Consider the following 20433-nt stretch of genomic DNA (forward strand, 5'->3'; position numbering starts at 1 on the left):
AGATTTGACATGTCACCGAATAGTCTATTGAACGTCTACATGTAGAGAGTCTACTGACTGGTTGCACCATGACCTCAGTCACACCCAGGAATAGACTCCCATCATTCCTGGGTGTTCGGTAACTGGAATGCCCTGGAATGAAGGAGGCTCTAGAGTGGTAGACTCTGCCTATCGTGGATACTGACTTCCTCACCGTCAAAGGGATCTACAGGAGGCAGTATGGCAGCCCCAGTGTCATCAATGACCTACACCACCCTGGCCGTGCTCTTATCTCACCACTACCTGACGTAATAGATACAGGAGCCTGAAAACCATGATCTCCAAATTCAAGGACATCTTTCTCTCAGCAACCATCAGGCTCTTGAACACTAACTTCAATAACTATGATGTTTTGGTTTGGTTTCACTACTGGCTTTGGTTTCACCCTCTCATGGTCTGTTACATAGTATCACTGATCATTAATTTATTGTATTAATGATTATTGTATTGTCATGCATGTGTTATTCCATTACTGGGCCTGTGAAGCTGCAGCTGGTAAGAATTACTTAGTTCCATTGCCGATGTACACGACTATTCAATACACTTGAATCTTGTCACTAAAAGGGCAGCGTTTCTGGAGCTTGCTCAACCTAATGCTCAGTTGTATTAAAATTAATGGGACTAAATATTGGGCAGAGCATGTGACAGGAATAATATTCAACATTCACAATGATGCCTGTCTAAATTTCTGCTCTGGTGAGTCAAGAAAACAATAATGATTATTTATGCATGACTTGGTCATCGCAACAAATTATCACGTAGGTTTGTGAAGTCCATTCCCTCCTGGTTATAAGGATCTTTGTTAAGTCATTAAGTGTCTGCATGTTAAATTCTCAGTGGACTGACTTGCTGCATATATAGGAAAAACTTAATTCCATATCAGAGTCTTAAACATGGGCTGGGTCAGTGGCCTTTGGACCTTATTGACCTACGCAAGTCTTCAACAAAACACACAGTGCTGGAGGACCTCAGTGGAGTGGAGGGACTGGACAGTCCATGATTTGCCAATAGGAGAGTTTGACCCAACATTACCTGTCCTTTCCCACCACAGAGGCTGCCTGACTCGCTGAGATCACCCAGCATTTTGTGTTTTGTTCAAGATTCCAGCATTTGCTGTTACTTTTGTCTGCCAAAATCCTCACTTGTATTCTAAATAGCTGCTGCCTCTTGAAGTGGGAATTGAAGCATGTGACTCAATGTTTAATTGCTGTTGTTTCTGTTAAACAATTCTTTACCCGCACTCCCAATATGAGGTAGATATGAAGTGATAGAAATGTCCATTGTAGAAAATTAGACTTAGATGTTAGCAGTTGCCTTCAGGGACATTGTACAATAGAACAGGGATGCAGGTAGTTTACACCCCAGCGGTATGAACATTGACCTCCAATTTCAGGTAGTCCCTGCTTTGTCCTTCTTTCCCCTGCCCTTCCCAGCTCTCCCACAGCCTATTGTCTCCGCCTCTTCCTTTCTTCTTCCCGCCCCCCACCCCCCACTCCCACCCCACATCAGCCTGAAGAAGGGTCTCGACCCGAAACTTTGCCTATTTCCTTCGCTCCATAGATGCTGCCTCACCTGCTGAGTTTCTCCAGCATATTTGTCTACCTACAAAATCAAAATCCGTACAAAATACTCTAGTAACTCAGTGGGTCAGGCAGCAGCTCTGGAGAAAAAGGTGGAGTGAAGTTTCAGGTTGGGACCATTCGTCAGACTGAAGGGCCTGTCCCACTTACATAATTTTTCGGCGACTTGCCAGCACCCGTCATAGTCAAACATTGACATATATTTGTTCTGGATTCATTCTGTTATTAAGCTGCGTTGCATAATAAAATAAAAGGCAGATGGTCCAAATATAGGTTGGTTCCTGCCAGATATGACCAAAGCTTCCAGATGCTTCCGGACACCTTTGTCAAACGTAGAAGCTGATCATTTGTATCCAACAAAAATGCTACAAATAACAATAGTCTCAATGGGTGAAGGGTTCAGAGAACCTTGGTGCCAAAAAAAGTACTGCACTGACATCAAGATTATAGCAACTTGGTTGAGGAAAGGTTGAGAAATCTGTGGCTTATAATAGACCAATTGGAGAGGTTGAGAATGTGCTGAAATTTATACTGATCTTTGGAGAGATTTTAATATTATTTAGAATTTAGATAATTCTATCTATAGCAATATTATGAACAACATGGAGAAGTACAACACAGGAACAGACCCTTGAGCTCAGTGTCTGTGTCGGACATGCATAGATAAACTAATCCCTCTCTCCTGTATGTTCCTATCACTTGTATTCCACTCCCAGCGGGTGGGAATCTGTGGGTGGTGAATCTGTGGAATGTATTGCTACAGAAGGCTCTGGAGGCTGAAGCTTGTCACATTTCTCCAAAGATCAGTGTAAATTTCAGCACATTCTCAACCTCTCCATTGGCCTATTTGCCTGCATTTGGTCCATATCCCTCTAAACCGTTCCTGTACATGTACTTGTCCAAATGTCTTCTAAATATTTTTAATGCACACTGAATGGACACTGGTTGAGCAACGTTTTTTTTGTTTCCTCTGGGTATGTGAATACTCAGGAAATGACAATAAAGATATACAATACAATACAAATGTCGTATTTGTACCTGCCGCAACTACCTCCTCTGACAGCTCATCCCATATACCCACAACCCTCTGTTCCTATGAACTTTCACCTTCAGCTGATAAAACCTAAGGCCACCTGTTCTCGATTCCTCTAACCTGCGAAAAAGACTCCGCACATTCACCTGTCCCCGTCACAATTTTAAATATCTTTACAAGATAACACCTCATCCTCCTGCACTCCAAGGAATGTACGTGGATCATGTGAAGGCAGATGAGATTAGTTTATCTTGGCCTCATGGTTAGTGCAAACATTGAGGACCGAAGGCTCTTTTCCTGTGTTGCATTGTGCTGTTCTGTGAATAAGACCCTAGCCTGCCTAATCTGTCACTGTAGTTCAGGCCTTTGAGTCCTGGCAACAAGCTATTAAATCTTCACCATTTCCAGCTTAATGACCTCCTTCCTACAGCAGGGTGACCAGCTTTGTGCGACACACTTCATCTGTTAAAGACCCAAGACACAATGTATCAAATGTGCTGATGGATATGCATTATTTAATCAGTATTACTGAACTCGAAAATAACAGTCTCATTGCTGTGTCAGGACTGTTATAGAATAACTGCTTTAAGCTGCTCATGTGCCAAGGATCACTGCATCGGCTTTTTGGAGACACAGAGACATTTTGACAATGATGATCAGGGGTACAATACCAATATGGGCAGATAGATTTATCATGTATATATTCTTTCTGTCAATTTTTAAACAGATCTGTGTCGTTTCACCATCTCCTGAGAAAGCTCTTGTGGAGCAGATTTGTTAATTACTGTGATATTGATGGTGATGGGTGTTTTTCTTTATTACAGTGCACTAACATCACAGGAAATGTCTAGGTGACGCCGATTGTACGGTTACTACCCATATCAGTGTGATTAATGTAATCTTACATAGATTTAAATAGTTTGTCTTAGCAGTGCGTTCTCCACATTGCCGTCAAATGGCCCGCACTTGGGCTTGTAAGTTGACATTTTTAAAACTATTTACAAGGTGGCAAGGACTATTTCAGGTGAATCCAAAAGCACAAATTTTACTGAACCCTCTCAATGATATGTTTTTTTATATTATTCCTTTTAACACAAAGTGGTGGTAATTGTTGTTCAGTGAGGCTGTGGATTTGTGAGTCATAGCCCGGGTGCTGTAAAAGTCCAAACATCCACCGCCTGATATATAGTTCAGTATTCCAGGTGTTTCAACAGCTGGTTCACCTGGTGCTGATGTCCAATTTGCCCGCCACACATGATGTTACACACTATTAAATGTCCAGAGGCTGCGAAAATATAGACTGACCTTCCTTCATAACTGTTTTGTTTACTGTGGACGTTCGAGTATCCCCTCAATTTAACAAACGGTTTGGATTAATGTAACATTAAGCAAACTTTCATAAATCATTGATATATTGACAAGGTGTAGCCTTGTGTGTAGAGAATGGCCAACAGTTTATCACAAAATAAATTGATTCGTAAGTCAAGGGATGAATGGTGCATAGTCTCAGCGGGTGCAGCAGCATCTATGGAGCGAAGGAAATAGGCAACGTTTCGGGTCGAAACCCTTCTTCAGACGTTTCGGCCCGAAACGTTGCCTATTTCCTTCGCTCCATAGATGCTGCTGCACCCGCTGAGTTTATCCAGCTTTTTTGTATACCTTCGATTCTCCAGCATCTGCAGTTCCTTCTTAAACAATGGTGCATAGTCAATGGCAGGACAGCAAACATTTGTAAACAGAGGATCTCTTGTATGTTGGGTTTACAGCATGTAGTGAATTTGTTGCAGGATTTGTGAGTGAAAACTCATTTGTGCAGTCTGTGGAAGAATAGGACATTGCCATAATTGCCTTAAACTCACCAGGGCCCTGGTTCTTGCACTTTCTTTAATCTCTCTGCACTCGCTCGAATCTCACAGAATTTTGTTTCCTGCACTTCCTGTTGGGTTTGTCGGGGAATTTATAAAACTACTGTGTAACATCTTTTAAAAAGAAAAGTGAGTTAGATATGTTTTGGAGTATGATTTGGACTAATTTCCATCATCCAAACAAAACCCACTATCCCAGTACCGCTCAAGCCCCGAGCTTGGTGGATTCACAATGTTTAGCTGTACTCCCTTGATGTACTGTAGAATCTCACTGATCACTGCAGGTTAAATATTGTAAGGCGAGGTGACTGCTGATTTATAACATGTAATAACTGTGAAAATTATGCTTGCTTGAGAGAAAAATAGGTTGCTATTATGAGAAGGCGATGGAATTGATTTGACAAAATGAGCTGATTAATTTGGATTTTTGTGAATGATCAATTTGCGTGATTTATAATGGCTTTTCCTGTAGAATGCGATTAGTTCATAGCTAACTGACTGAGGGAAGGAAGTGGACCATATTTTATGTACAGCTAGTAATATGAAGTGTACTTGAGTAGTTAATTGAGATCCTCATATGAAGTGACGCTGACTCTCATGTCACATCAGAGACACTAGGAACTAGATATACTGGAATGTTGCATAGAACTTGGAGTAACTTGGCAGGTCAGGCAGCAACTCTAGAGGACATTTTTAGGTGATATTTCAACTTAGGTCATTTCTTCAGACTCTCATGTCACAGCAGATGGATACAAAAAGCTGGAGCAACTCAGCGGGACAGGCAGCATCTCTGGAGATAAGGAATGGGTGATGTTTTGGGTCGAGACCCTTTACAGTCTAGTCAGGGGAAAGAGAAACTAGGGATATAGACATTGATGTAGAGAGATAGAGAACAAATGAATAAAAGATATGCAAAAAAGTTACAATGATAAAGGAAACGGGCCATTGTTAGTTGTTTGCCAGCTGGGAATGGAAACCTGGTGCGACTTGGGTGGGGAGGGAGAGGAGAGAGAGAGAGAGAGGGAGAAAGTGCAGGGGTTACTTGGAAGTTACAGGCTTCTTCTTGGGTTGGTGATACTGTTGCAGTTATCTATATGTTCTTTGAGTTGTTAAGTTGGGGGATCAGTGTAATACTTTTACAAAGCAATCGGGCAAGCACCGGGTTTGATTTCCAGCCCATTATAACAAGACCTATTCTTTGACAGCCGTACACGCACTTTTGAGTAAACCCAAAGTAGAACCCAAACACAAGTGTCAGAGCCGACAAAGTCAGGGACTTACCTTGTGATCAATGCATGCTGCCTCTACTTACGTGTGCCCCAAGTAGCACTTCACCACCCACTGCTGCATTGTAAAGTTCAGGAATGGCTCTTGGGGACTTCCCTTTTTGCACAGCACAGGGGTACGGCTGTAGAGTTGTTACACTACAGCACCAGATAACCAGCTTTAACCCTGACCCCTGCGTGAAGTCCCTCTGATGGCTGTGTGGATTTTCTCAGGGAACTCTGTTTCCTTCTATATCCCCAAACCTGCTGGCTGGTAAACTAATTGCCGTGAATATGAGTGGTATAATCTTGTCAAGTCAAGATAGTTTAATTGTCATATGTAGCAACAATGCGATTCTTTCAGCAGTTTAATAGGCCTGTTACTGCAATACACAAACGTAATATACAAAATTCAATAAACTAATCATTGTAATACTTGTGCAAAAAAACTTAATGCAACCAGAGACAGTCCAGAGAAATAACTAGATGCTGAGGTTAGTGGTATGTCATGTTTAAGAGCTGTACGGTTGCTGGGAAGAAGCTGCTCTTGCACCTGATGGTCACAGTTTGCAGGCTCCTGTACCACCTTACTAAAGGTAGCAGCGTGATGAGAGCGTGGCCAGGGTGGTGACAGTCTTGGATATCGGTTGCCTTTTTGAGTCGGCACCTTTAGCTCCCTTCGATGGTGGGAAGGTCAGTACCAGTGATGAACCGGGCAGTAGAACTACAACGTGTAAGAGTAGGATTGGTGCAGAAAATGTGTGCGCTGGCCAGTGCAGACTCAGTGGGCTGCCTCTGAGATGTCTCCCTCTTTGTCACTGACGAACTGCGGCTTTTGCATCCACTTCAGTATCAGTATTCAGTATTTATTAAATATCATTTTAACTGAGCACTTGCATACACAGATGAAATGAAAAAGCGTTTCTCAATCAGTTTCCATTCAGTGTAGTTAATAAAAACAGGATAAATACATAGAGCTTTAAAATAATTAAAATTACCATATCTAAAAACAGAAAGTAGGCCTAAAATTTACAATAGAATAAAAACAGACATTCCGACCGACAGTGGCTTTGCTTTGACAGGTGCCTAGCTGTCAAAGTATCGGCGAGGTTGAATGTGTTGTTGAACGTTATATGGGGAGGGGACACAGTCCGTTAACCAGCCTTATTGTCTGTGGGAAGAAGCTGTGTAGCATCCTGCTGGTTTTGCAGCTAATGCTCCTGTACCTCTTCCCAGATGGCAGAATGGATTAGATGTGGTGTGATGGATGGTAGGGGCCCTTGATAATGGAGATGGTTCTGCTGATGCTCCGCTTCATGGAGGAGAGGCATTCGGCTGTAGTGCAGGGCTGTTAAACATGCTGGTATTGATTGAGAGCACTGCTATCTTTGCAGACCCCTTCCAGTCGGCGCCTCTTCTCACAGATGACCTCCGCCAGCTTAAAAAAATTTTCACATTGTGCAAGTTTGGCAATGCCGTTTTTTTGAGCACCGTGCAAACAATTTCTTGTCCCCTATCTAATCTTCCACTTAGGAAACAGCCAGTGTGATGGCCTTAAACCATGTGTACGACTGCAATCAACAATGGAGTAGAGAAGAGATGACTCAAAAGTCACTGCCCTGGAGGCAATGATAATACAGTTCCAAATGTTGCTCTCAGTGGTAAAGAGATGGCATTTGGCATTTACCTTGCAGACAGCTACCCACGGAGCTTTTATGAGTTTGTCAGCAGAGATTTCCTTTAAACTGATGTCCTTTCCATCGCACTTCTCTCTGCGTGTAATCTATGGTGTCTGAATAGAAAGTTTTGTGAAGGAAAAATAAAATTTCAGAGTCCTTGCTGAGACTGTGAGAAAGTGTAAATTGTGCTGAAATGACATACATGTTGAGATGTTCAGATCAGTGAACACAGCCTGGATTAATGGAGACTCATAAAAGGGAATGGGGAAATGTATCTAGGTCAATATCTTCAACACTTTTTTTAGAAAGAGATTGACTCCATGGATAAAAAATCATTTTTCACAGCAAGGGAGGCTGTAATTTAGCACATTATTTAAAAAGTCTGAAAATATAGACAGACTTTCCTAGTTGTATTGTGTGTGGAGCTTGTGGGCAAATTCAAGCATCTTTTGATTTATAAAAGATTGCATTAATGTGACATTTTGCAAATCTCCATACATCAGAGGCTGAGTAAAATGGGTATTTTGATATGGTGTTGTCTTGCGGGCAATAAAAATAGATACATAAATCGTGGATATCAATGTTGCAGAGTTAATGGTAATACAGCAAAGATTTGTAAACAGTGGAACTCCTCTATATTTACATCATGCAGTGAATTCATTGCAGGATTTGTGAGTGAAAGCTCAAATGGGCAGCCTGGGGAAGAATGGAACATTTCTTAGTGCAAAACCTTCCAGTTTTACATTTTCAATTGTATGTGACTATTCTGGAGATTATAAGTGTTCCTGCATTTTAGTTTTGCTGTTATTCTCATCGTGTATTATATGGTCACGATGTTAACCTTTACTAATTCTGTTGATATTCCAGAGCCTGTGGAATCCAGCATTTGGAGAGAGCAGGAGACAATCTGTCATTTTTCAACTCCCTCTACTTCTGCATTGTCACCTTCTCTACAGTTGGATTTGGGGATGTGACTCCACAGATCTGGCCTTCACAACTACTTGTGGTCATCATGATATGCGTTGCTTTGGTGGTATTGCCTCTCCAGGTATGTTGTTTATCTGGCCAACGGAACATTTATGTATCTGCTATTAATTTATTTATTGACCATATCTGTGCGTGTGTTGAGAGTTTCCACCAAGTTAGTCTCATGAAGACTAAGCAGAAAATGCTGGCAATGCTCAGCAGGTTAGCCTGCATCTATGGAAAGCAAAACCATTGATGTTCCCTTCTTGTATGCACTAAGGGCAATCTCAGAGTTACATTTCTCTCCAGATGGACTGGGTTCCAGTGGCTCGGCAGGAGGTTTGCTGAAACAAGCCAATTAGATTGGCAACGCAATGTGTAAGGAATTGATGAGGATATATTCTTGGTGAAGAGCAATGGGATTTATATTGCTGTGTCAAAAAAACTAAATTGCCCAGAATTGCCCAATGAGGTGCCACTACACCTGTGATCATTGCTAGCGAGGAGTTGTTTGGCAAAGATAGGGAAAATGGTGTTAGGATTTGCATATTGATATGGTCTGCATGCCTGTAGAACATCGCTTGCTACAAGATTTCGTCAATATAAGCATAGAAATAGAAAATAGGTGCCTTCGAGCCTGCACCGCCATTCAATGTGACCATGGCTGATCATCCAACTCAGTATCCTGTACCTGCCTTCTCTCCTAAGCAAATCAAAATTCTACAAGAAATTGAAATAAAGATGATGTTACCAATTACTTTAAAGGGAATTGCCAGTGTGTACAGTGACCATTTAGACAATGTCACTGCCTCTTCTGGTTTGTGTCATTGACGTGGTTAGCTGAGTGATTTGCTCTGTCACGGACATTATTTTCTTTCTTACCCTAGTTTGAAGAGCTTGTTTACCTGTGGATGGAAAGGCAGAAGTCTGGTGGGAATTACAGTCGACATCGAGCACAGACAGAGAAACACGTTGTGCTCTGTGTCAGCTCCTTAAAAATCGACCTGCTAATGGACTTCCTCAATGAATTTTATGCGCATCCCAGGCTGCAGGTAAAAATTGACATTGGCTTTGGGTGCAACCGCGAAGCCCAGAGTTTACAGTTAAACTTTAGTCACCCAGACATGGAGTGGTGTCCAATGGAATGCACCTGCTTTATGCAATTCTCCTGAAGTGAGATTGCTTAAAATAGCTGTCTGGATCTTCAGTCAGGTAGTGGGTGATTCATTAATGTAAATGGCATCTTGATTGGTGGCTCCAGACCAGTTGGAAAAACCCTTGACACCAGGTCTAGACTTGCTCCCCAGCTTAACTGGTTGACAAAGCTACAAACATAAAGCAGTGCAGTACAGGATCAGACCCTTCAGCCCAAAATGTCTGTGCCGAACATAATGATAAGACCAATTAGTATCAGCCTGTACATGATCCATATCCTTCCATTCCCTGCATATCCATGTGCCTGTCCGAAAGTCTCTCACCTTAAAGCACTGCCCTCTACTACATGATTATTCCACCCTGGGGGAAAAACGTTCTGACTGTCTACCCTATCTATGCCTCTCACAAATTAGGTACTTCTATCAAGTCTCCCCTCAACATCTAACGTTCCATGGAAATCTATCAAGAGTCTGTCCAAACTTTCCCTTTAGCAAACATCTACCCTAATCTAGGCATAATTCTGGTAAACCTCCTCTGCACACTCACCAAAGCCTCCTAATCCTTCCGATATTGAGACTACCAGAACTGCATACAATTCTCCAAACACGGCCTAACCAATGTTCCATAAAGCTGTGTCATCAAAAAAATTTAATAAATGTTTAAACTATGGAAAAATATAAATCATGTAAAACTAAAATACATAAAATTATTTAAAAGGTAATTTGAAAAATGTAGCCTTTTCCTCCCATATCCGAAAGATGATCTGGTGAGTTATATGCCTACTGTAAATTATCTTTTCGTATATTTAGAAGATATTTGGACAGCTACATGGTTAAGAAAGGTTTAAGGGGATATGGGCCAAACATGGGCAGGTGGGACTGGGGAAGATGGGGGCATTTAGGTTGATATGGACAAGTTGGGCTTAAGGAACTGTTTCCGTTCCGTACTCTAGGTATGAGAAAAACAAAGGGGGAGTTAATGAGCATGTGAAAGAGAAAATAGTTTGGAAGCGGACAGGGGAATAAGGAGGGGTGAATGGTGTTGAGTACCCGGAGGAAACCTACGGTCCAGGGAGAACGTGCAAACTCCACACGGGCAACACCCGGCATCAGGATCGAACCTGGGTCTCTGGCGCTGTGAGGCAGTAGCTCTACCAGCTGTGCCGCCCCGTTGACGTTTGCCAAGTCTTTCAATAAAAACTGTTCCAGCTTCAGTTGGGTTTTTTTCCCCCCTAGAAATAATTCTCATAAGACGTGAATTTGTTTTGAGTTGACTCTAGGTTTTCTCCTCCAAGCATTTTCAGAAATGTATTTGTCAAAAGGCTGAATAGAGCAAGGAGCAACAAAGGCAGGAAGTAGGGATTAAAAAATAAATGTAAGGGATTTTTTAGCCATGGGAAAGAACCTTATCAACAGAAGCAGACCAAAAAAACTTTTCCAGATTTTCAGATAATTTTTAACTGCTTGATATTTGAAAGGAATATTGAGATTGATACTCCCAATTTAATTTGGAAAGCAGTCAGGAATTTTCTAATGATGGGAAGCAAATTTTGATTTCTGACTGAAATTAGGAATAAGAAAAAGCTCAGCTCACTAGTCCAATTTGTCCGCATTTGGGCCGTATACCTCTAAACCTTCCCCCTCTAAGTACTAGTCAAAATGCCCTGCAAAAGTTTTATTATTGCCACTTCCTCTGGCAGCTCATTCCATACACCCACCGCCCTCTGGTTGATCTGCCCCAGGCTAAATCTCATTTCCTGTGCCAGTATCCCATAGCCCTCGGTTTCCTGATCCTTCAAAAATGTACCTCCTCCTTCAACTGCCCCTGATGATCTGCAGCCTCTGCAGCTCTGGAGGGCACAGAAACAGACCCTTCAACCCAACTCACTCGTCCATGCCGACCAAAGCTTGTCCTATTTGCCCGTGTGAAGAATTTCTGAGATTCACCACCTTCTGCAAGAAGAAATTCCTATGCACTTCATTTATAAATGATCACCTCCTGATCTTGTAACAATGTCTCCTCATTCATAATGGATCAACCTCACCTGTGGAAGCACCTTGGCATCTACCCGTGGACCATATCAATTATTCAATATGATCACTCCTCAATTCTTCTATAGTCCCGAGAATCTGGATGCAATTCCTTTAACCGCCTATGACGGGACTATTATCTCATGAGTTACACCAGTGAATCTCTTTTGGATTGTCTCCATGTTCAATGAGGCATATACTCCTGGGGCTGTAGTGAGCACTTTTGTGACACACAGGGCAATTAATTTCCACAGAGGGTGATGGGTGCCAGGAACATACTGCCAAGTGTGGAGGTGGAAGCAGATATGATAGTAATGTTTAAGAGGCTTTTAGTTAGGAGCGTAGATATGCAGGGATATGGCTTACGTGCAGGCAGGGGAGATTAGTTTATCTTGGCATCATGTTCGGCACAGACATTGTGGGCCAAAGGGCCTGTTCCCTTGCTGTTCTGTTCTATGTAAATAAAATGGTGCTGTACTGTTCTATGTAAATAAAATTAATAAATGTTTAATTATGCAAGGATGAAAGATTATAATTTAAAGTTAAGTGTGCTTGATCTGTGTGGATTATTACTTTGTTCTCATTTAACCCTTCGTGGTAATATTGTGTGGAGAAGCTGGTGCTGAATCTACTTTCTGTTGCAGGATTACTATGTGGTCATCCTGTGTCCAACTGAGATGGATCTCCAGGTGCGCAGAGTGTTGCAGATTCCTCTCTGGTCCCAGCGGGTCATTTACCTGCAGGGGTCGGCGTTGAAAGACCAAGATCTCATGAGAGCCAAGTAAGCCAGTTTGCCCACATCAATGTGGCATGCTTCTGTATCTAAAACAGGAGGGAGAAACCCATTATCATACCTCAGGATTATTAACTGATGACTGTTCAATGTGTCTGATTCATGTACTGTGTCGGGCAGTGAGTTAGAGTCCATGTTAGCTGTGGGACTGTTTTTATAGCTAACAGTGTGTTGTCCAGTGTGTTAGATGTGGCCCTTGTGGCTAAGGGGATCAGAGGGTATGGAGAGAAGGCAGGTACGGGATACTGAGTTGGATGATCAGCCATGATGGCGGTGCAGGCTCGAAGGGCCGAATGGCCTACTCCTGCACCTAATTTTCTATGTCCAACAAAGTCAGTTTACCCAAGGGAAAAAAGCTCAATTTAAACTGTGTGCTAAACTAAACTGAAGACTAAAACGACACAACTCTCCCAATAAACGCGGGGCCAGGCAGTGGTGGAGCTGGCAGAGCTGCTCTTGATTAGTACAGGTGTCAGAGGTTATGGGGAAAAGGCAGGAGAATGGGGTTAGGAGGGAGAGATAGATCAGCCATGATTGAATGACGCAGACTTGAATGGCCAAATGGGCTAATTCTACTATTCCTTATGACCATATGATCTTATGAGCTGATGCCTCACAGTGCCAGTGCCCCGGTGTTGTCTGTGTGGAGTTTGCACATTCTCCCTGTAACTGCATGAGTTGTCTCTGAGTGCTCTGCTTTCTCCCCACATCGCAATAATGTATGTGTTTGAAGGATAATTGGCCTCTGTAAATTGCCCCTAATGTGTAGGGAGTGAATGAGAAAGTGGGATAACTTAGAATTAGAGTGAACAGGTTATCGCTGGTCAGCGGGGACTCGGCGGGCCAAAGGGCTTGTTTCCAAGCTGTATCTCAGAAAACCCAAGGGTCATTTCTCCAGAAGAGTGCAATGATGGTGAGGGATAGTTATAAACAGTTATGTACATAAACTAAATCCCACCTTCAGCAGTGTGGTCACCAGCCTCCAGTCAATGGGTGAATTACCCCATCATCCCTGCCCTGGCTGACAGAACTATTGCCACAATATTCACCCTGAGACATACAATACAATACAATACAATTCCTTGGCGAACTTGTCAGGTTTTGTCGGGTTTTGCTTTCTGATCAATATTTATTGCATGTCCCTGATCAATATTTATTGCATGTCCCTTTGGTCTTGTTGAAGGCACGTTGCTCTTGGATTTGGAAATTAAGTTAAGTTTGCAACTAACCAATTCTAAACTATTTTCTGATATGGATCGTTGAAGGCACATATCATATCAATTCGAAACTCAAGGCGAGTGAGTGATGGTAACTGACAGATAAACTTTGGTGGATTATGTGAAAGTATGCCCATTTGTTTTTAACTTAGCAACCATTCCCAATAGTTCCAGGGACTCATGAACACCAGAACAATATCTCCACAAGATTAACATGGGAATGCACTGAGAACTTGCATAGGGTTGGTGGGTCAAAGGGTCATACGAGACGCATCGTCTCACATGGAACATAGATCAGTACAGCACAGGAACAGGCCCTTCAACCCACATTGTCTGCCGAACATGATGCCAAATTAAACTAATCTCTGCCTGCATGCAATCCACACCCCTCTATTCCTTGCAGATCCATATGCCTATCTAAAAGCCACTTTAGTGCCACTATTATATCTGCCTCCACCACATCTCTTGGCAGTATGTTTCAGGTCCCCACCATTCCTTGTGGGGGGAAAAATACTTGTCCCGCACATCTCCTTTAAACTTTGACCCTCTCACCTTAAAGTTATGCCTGCTAGTCCTTGCAATCCACCCTGTTTATAAAGGTTCTGACTGTCTACCCTATCTACACTTAGCATAATTTTATATACCATCAGGTTTCCCCTCGGCTCCAAAGAAAAGAATCCAAGTTTATCAAACCTCTCCTTTTAGGTAATAACCTCCAATCCGGACAGCATTCTGATAAATGTCTTCTCTCTACCCTTTCCAAAGCCTCCACATCCTTCCTGTAATGGGGCAACCAGCATTGCACATAATACTCCAAATACGGCTCAACCTAAGTCCCATAAAGCTGCAGCATGACTTCCTGACTCTCACACTCATTGAGGCAAGAGATGAATGCAGACAAGGAGAGCAGTCAAACCCTCCAGTCTGACTCGTGTCACTGCTGATTTGCACTTCAAATCAATGTGTTATATTCATTTCCATAATCCTCCATATTTAACTAAACTCTTATCAGTTGAAAGTTCCCCTTATTCCATGCACCCAAGGGAAGTAACAGAATTCCACCAATCTTTATGTTAAATTCACTTTCCTTTCCAAATAACATGATTCTAATAAGAAAGTTGTGTTTCCCTCCTCCTGGTTTCCCTCCCACCAATGATCTCTCCGTTTGTTCTACCAAATTGTGCTTTCAACCTTCAATACACCAGGGAATCCACCCCAATTTGATGCAATTTATGCATGCAGGAAAATAGAATTAGTCAACGAGAAATCATTCAAAAATAACCTGAGAGCTGGAGCAAAATAAAATGTCGTTGTGCCCTTGGTGTTGGAAGGTGAGGAGGTTGGTTTAACTCATCTCCTCTGCTTGCACGTGCTCCATATCCCTCCGTTCCATAGGGGGTTGATTCACAGGTGTATTGCAGGGTTATGGAATCATTAAATGGCCAACGTGCTTGATGTCTTCCCTTGTCACAGGATGGATGACGCAGAAGCCTGTTTCATTCTGAGCAGCCGCAATGAAGTGGATCGTACAGCAGCGGTACAGTAAACCTAACAATGAACGGGGGGGGGGGGGGGGGGGGGATGGGGGATGGGGGGGGGGGGGGGGGGAATGTGTGTGGGGGGGGGGGGGTTGGTAAAAGGAAAACTCTACCATAAGTTAAATGTTCTGAGATCAAGCTGATATTTCATCGGTGCCCTCTAAATCTAGAATAGAACAGGATCGCTAACGCTCGAAGATATATAGAAACTTCACAAGGAGTCTTTCTGTCACCAACTCAGAACCACTCGTGTGTTTTGCATGTGTAATTCTTTAATAACCGAATTTGTTGCAAAAATAATGAAAACAAACAAACTTAATATCCCGTGTGTAAGAAAGAACTGCAGATGCTGGTTTAAATCGACACAAAATGCTGGAGTAACTCAGCGGGACAGGCAGCATCTGTGGAGATAAGGAATGGGTGACGTTTAGGATCGAGACCTTTCTTCAGACTGATGGAATGAGTGACATTTTGGGTCGAGACCCTTTTTCAGTCTGAACCATCATCCATTACTTCTCTCCAGAGATGCTGCCTGTCCCGCTGAGTTACTCCAGCATTCTGTGTCGTACACTTAATATCCCTATGATTTTTCTCCTGAGTTATGGCCAGATAATTCATCTTAATTCCTGCAAACTCTACATCAATCCTGCACGATTGGCACTGAGGAAAACAATTTGTACAGGTGCCCCATTCATTGCTGTTTCATCTTCCCATTTGGTAACTGATTGTTATTTTTGAATATCAATGATTAATTTTCGGGATTATCATGCGAGTAGATTTTAAATACTCTGTGATGAAACAAAATAACTTTCATTTGTACTGGAACAAGATATTTATGGATCTAATTTAGTTTAGTTTAGTGTCATATGTACCGAGATACAGTGAAAAGCTTTTTTTGTTGCATGCTATCCAGTCAGCGGAAAGACTATACATGATTACAATCAGGCCGTCCACAGTGAACAGATACAACGTTTAGTCCACTGTAAGGTTCAATGAAAGGATCGTTCCTATTTCAAGTTTCCTATCTCTTCAGAGCAGTATTGTTTGCACAGTTCTCTGAGAACCTCTTGTGGCAGGGAGATGGTAACACAACCTAAGGTCTTAGATTCAGATTCAGATTCAATTTTAATTGTCATTGTCAGTGTACAGTACAGAGACAATGAAATGCATTTAGCATCTCCCTGGAAGAGCGACATAGCAAATTATTTGAATAAATAATAATAAGTGTCCGGGGGGGGGTGGTGATTGGCAGTCACCGAGATACGTTGTTGGGTAGAGTGACAGCCGCGGGGAAGAAGCTGTTCCTCGACCTGCTGGTTCGGCAACGGAGAGACCTGTAGCGCCTCCCGGATGGTAGGAGGGTAAACAGTTGGGGTGAGAGCAGTCCTTGGCGATGCTGAGCACCCTCCGCAGACAACGCTTGCTTTGGACAGACTCAATGGAGGGGAGCGAGGAACCGGTGATGCGTTGGGCAATTTTCACCACCCTCTGCAATGCCTTCCGGTCGGAGACAGAGCAGTTGCCATACCATACTGTGATACAGTTGGTAAGGATGATCTCGATGGTGCAGCGGTAGAAAGCAGAATGGCAAAAACTTGACTGAAGAATCAGATACATCGCAGTTCCATATGACAACCTCATTGATTTTGAAGCCATTTTAATTATATTTTTACAACTACATTTTATTGGTGTGTGCTTTTACGGTTTGGATACATAGAGGGACAGGTGTATAAGGTACAGAGGTAATGAAGCCAATTTCAAGCATGGGTTTATGCTCAATACAAAAAGAATGATGCTGCCCTCAGAGATAACACAGAAATTAACTTGAGTAATAAGATAATCTTGAGCAATGCTTTTTTACTGTACTGACCTACTCTAAAAGGTTAAAAGCTAGATTTATATATTTTTTGCGTATAATTGTATAGTACTTTAATGATGTTTAATTTTTAATGTACTGATTTTATATCTTTATATAAGCAGATATATTGATGGAAAAGAAGTTAATGAATCTAGCTTGATTTCTATTGATATGACCTTTTTGGCCACACCTAAGGCACTGATCTGGAGTATGTAGTTGATCTCATTGGTACATTAGCATTGATTATACTGAGCCCAGCATTCAAGTTTCCATTTTAGTATGGCGTTGAGTCACACTCAATGAGATACATTTAAATAGTTCACATTGAATGTCATGCCGGTGCCAATATGAGGTGCAAAATCCTTCATATAATTTTATTTTGCTCTATTATGAACAAGGTGCAGCACAGGAACAAGCCCTTTGGCCCACGATGTCTGTGCCTAACCTGATGCCAGGATAAATCTATCTCCTGTCCCTGCACATGATCCATATACATAGAAAATAGGTGCAGGGGGAGGCCATTCGGCTCTTCGGCCCTTCGAGCCAGCACCGCCATTCAATGTGATTATGGCTGATCATCCACAATCAGTACCCCCTTCCTGCCTTCTTTCCATATCCCTTGATTCCACTAGCCTAAGAGCTCTATCTAACTCTATTTTGAATGCATCCAGTGAGTCGGCCTCCAATGCCTTCTGAGGGAGAGAATTCCCGAAATTCACAATTCTCTGGGTGAAAAGGTTTTTCCTCATCTCAATTCTAAATGGCCTACCCCTTATCCATAATAATATCCATATCCATGTATCTCTCGAAAATCCTCTTAAATACAACTATCATATCTGCCTCCACCACCACTCCTGACAAATTCTCTGTGTATAAATTAAAAACCCAGCACTGCACATTGAGGCAGGGGTGGAAAACCAAGCAAACATAGTACTTGATATAAAAATAACTCATCAGATTCTGCAAAGAGGTCCTTTGATCATCGCTGTACCTTGTGGGGACATAAGAAACTGCAGGTGTTGGAATATAGAATTAAATATAAAATGCTGGAAAACCTCAGTGGGTCAGGCAGCATCTCTGGAGGGAATGGAATGTACAGACTCCACAGATTCCCTCCAGAGATGTTGAGTTGCTCAAACACTTCATGTTTCACATATTACTGGGGAGATTATTTTCATCATTGGTACTTTGCTCTATATCTAACAGTGGGTGTTTTATCCACTTTAAAGGATCATCAGACGATCTTGAGAGCATGGGCTGTAAAGGACTTTGCCCCAAACTGCCCCCTCTACGTTCAGATACTGAAGCCAGAAAATAAGTTTCATGTCAAGTTTGCAGGTGAGTTGAATTTTTATTTTCTGCACTTTCCCAAGTTCCAAATTGGCTCTGAATACTCGATGTAATTCATTGCTGCTTGGTGTAACATATCCCTCCACTGCACTTGACTTTTTACAAAGTTTATAACCCAAGAAATACAAAGTTACTGACAATCTATTATTAATGCAAGCTGTAAGATTATGATGTATGCTTTTCACACTGCAAAGCTTACTGGCTTTGAGGCGTTCCTATTGAATGAGACCAACTGCAATTCCTCCATGTAAAGTCATTGTTGACTGTGGAGGGGCTGCTGCTTGTTGTTCCCCCACTGTGTTATAAAGCATGCAATCAACTCGGGGCCCCATGTGTTAGATATCCCGCCGTCCCCATATTTTCGTTCGGGGATCTTTGGTTTTGCCTAGTATCTAACAAAAGGGAAGGCACTCATCTAAGATGTAGAACTCTGATTCTGGGTTTTCATTTTGAGAGGACTAGAATATAAGAACAATGATGTGATGCTGAGGCTTTATAAGGCACTGGTCAGATCACATTTGGAATATTGTGTTTGGGGCCCATATCTAAGGAAGGATGTGCTGGCGTTGCAGAGGGTCCAAAGGAGGTTTACGAGGGGATTTTTGTGCTAACATATGAGAAATGCTTGATGGCTCTGGGCCTGTATTCACTGCAGTTTAGAAGGATGAGGAGTGATCTCATTGAAACCTACCATAAATTGAACAGCTTAGATAGAGTGGATGTGGAGAGGATATTTCCAATAGTGGCAGCGTATAGGACCTGAGGGCACAGCCTCAGAATAAAAGGACGTACCTTTAGAATGGAGTAAAGGAGGAATTTCTCTCGCCCGGTGGTGATGAATCTGCAGAATTCATTGCCTCAGACAGTGGTGGAGGCTAAGATATTGAGTATTTTACAAACGGAGATTGATAGGTTCTTGAGAAGTAAGGGTGAAAACGTTACAGGAAGAAGGCAGGAGAATGGTGTTGGGAGGGAAAAATAGATCAGCCATGATCGAATAGCGGAGCAGGATCGAAGGGCAAATTGCCTAATTTTGCTCCTATGTCTTATAACCTTTTTTGTTGGCAGTGTGGGTATGCAATGCTTATTTCATTCGAACTGTTGCAACCCCACAGCTTAGAGAGTTACCAACTTGCCAAGCATATAAGGCCGATAAATCCCCAGGGCCAGATAGGCTGCATCCCAGAGTACTTAAGGAAGTAGCTCCAGAAATAGTGGATGCATTAGTAATAATCTTTCAAAACTCTTTAGATTCTGGAGTAGTTCCTGAAGATTGGCGGGTAGCAAACGTAACCCCACTTTTTAAGAAGGGAGGGAGAGAGAAAATGGGGAATTACAGACCAGTTAGTCTAACATCGGTAGTGGGGAAACTGCTAGAGTCAGTTATTAAAGATGGGATAGCAGCACATTTGGAAAGTGGTGAAATCATTGGACAAAGTCAACATGGATTTACGAAAGGTAAATCATGTCTGACGAATCTTATAGAATTTTTCGAGGATGTAACTAGCAGCGCGGATAGGGGAGAACCAGTGGATGTGGTGTATCTGGACTTCCAGAAGGCTTTCGACAAGGTCCCACATAAGAGATTAGTATACAAACTTAAAGCACAAGGCATTGGGGGTTCAGTATTGATGTGGATAGAGAACTGGCTGGCAAACAGGAAGCAAAGAGTAGGAGTAAACGGGTCCTTTTCACAATGGCAGGCAGTGACTAGTGGGGTACCGCAAGGCTCAGTGCTGGGACCCCAGCTATTTACAATATATATTAATGATCTGGATGAGGGAATTGAAGGCAATATCTCCAAGTTTGCGGATGACACTAAGCTGGGGGCAGTGTTAGCTGTGAGGAGGATGCTAGGAGACTGCAAGGTGACTTGGATAGGCTGGGTGAGTGGGAAAATGTTTGGCAGATGCAGTATAATGTGGATAAATGTGAGGTTATCCATTTTGGTGGCAAAAACGGGAAAGCAGACTATTATCTAAATGGTGGCCGATTGGGAAAGGGGGAGATGCAGCGAGACCTGGGTGTCATGGTACACCAGTCATTGAAGGTAGGCATGCAGGTG

General features: G+C 42.4%; 1 protein-coding gene across 7 annotated transcripts in view; it reads left to right on the forward strand.

Annotated features, from left to right (window-relative positions):
• Positions 1-20433, forward strand: part of kcnt1b (potassium sodium-activated channel subfamily T member 1b) — a 266028-nt gene that overhangs the window by 172702 nt on the left and 72893 nt on the right. For all 7 annotated transcript variants that reach the window (XM_055660124.1, XM_055660122.1, XM_055660118.1 and 4 more), the window contains 5 exons: positions 8329-8509; positions 9315-9479; positions 12257-12393; positions 15096-15159; positions 18248-18356. In XM_055660124.1, the coding sequence (XP_055516099.1) occupies positions 8329-8509; positions 9315-9479; positions 12257-12393; positions 15096-15159; positions 18248-18356 (656 nt within the window). The remainder of the gene's footprint in view (positions 1-8328; positions 8510-9314; positions 9480-12256; positions 12394-15095; positions 15160-18247; positions 18357-20433) is intronic.

This window comes from Leucoraja erinacea, chromosome 31 (assembly GCF_028641065.1).
Source record: "Leucoraja erinacea ecotype New England chromosome 31, Leri_hhj_1, whole genome shotgun sequence".
Classification (NCBI taxonomy): Eukaryota; Metazoa; Chordata; class Chondrichthyes; order Rajiformes; family Rajidae; genus Leucoraja; species Leucoraja erinaceus.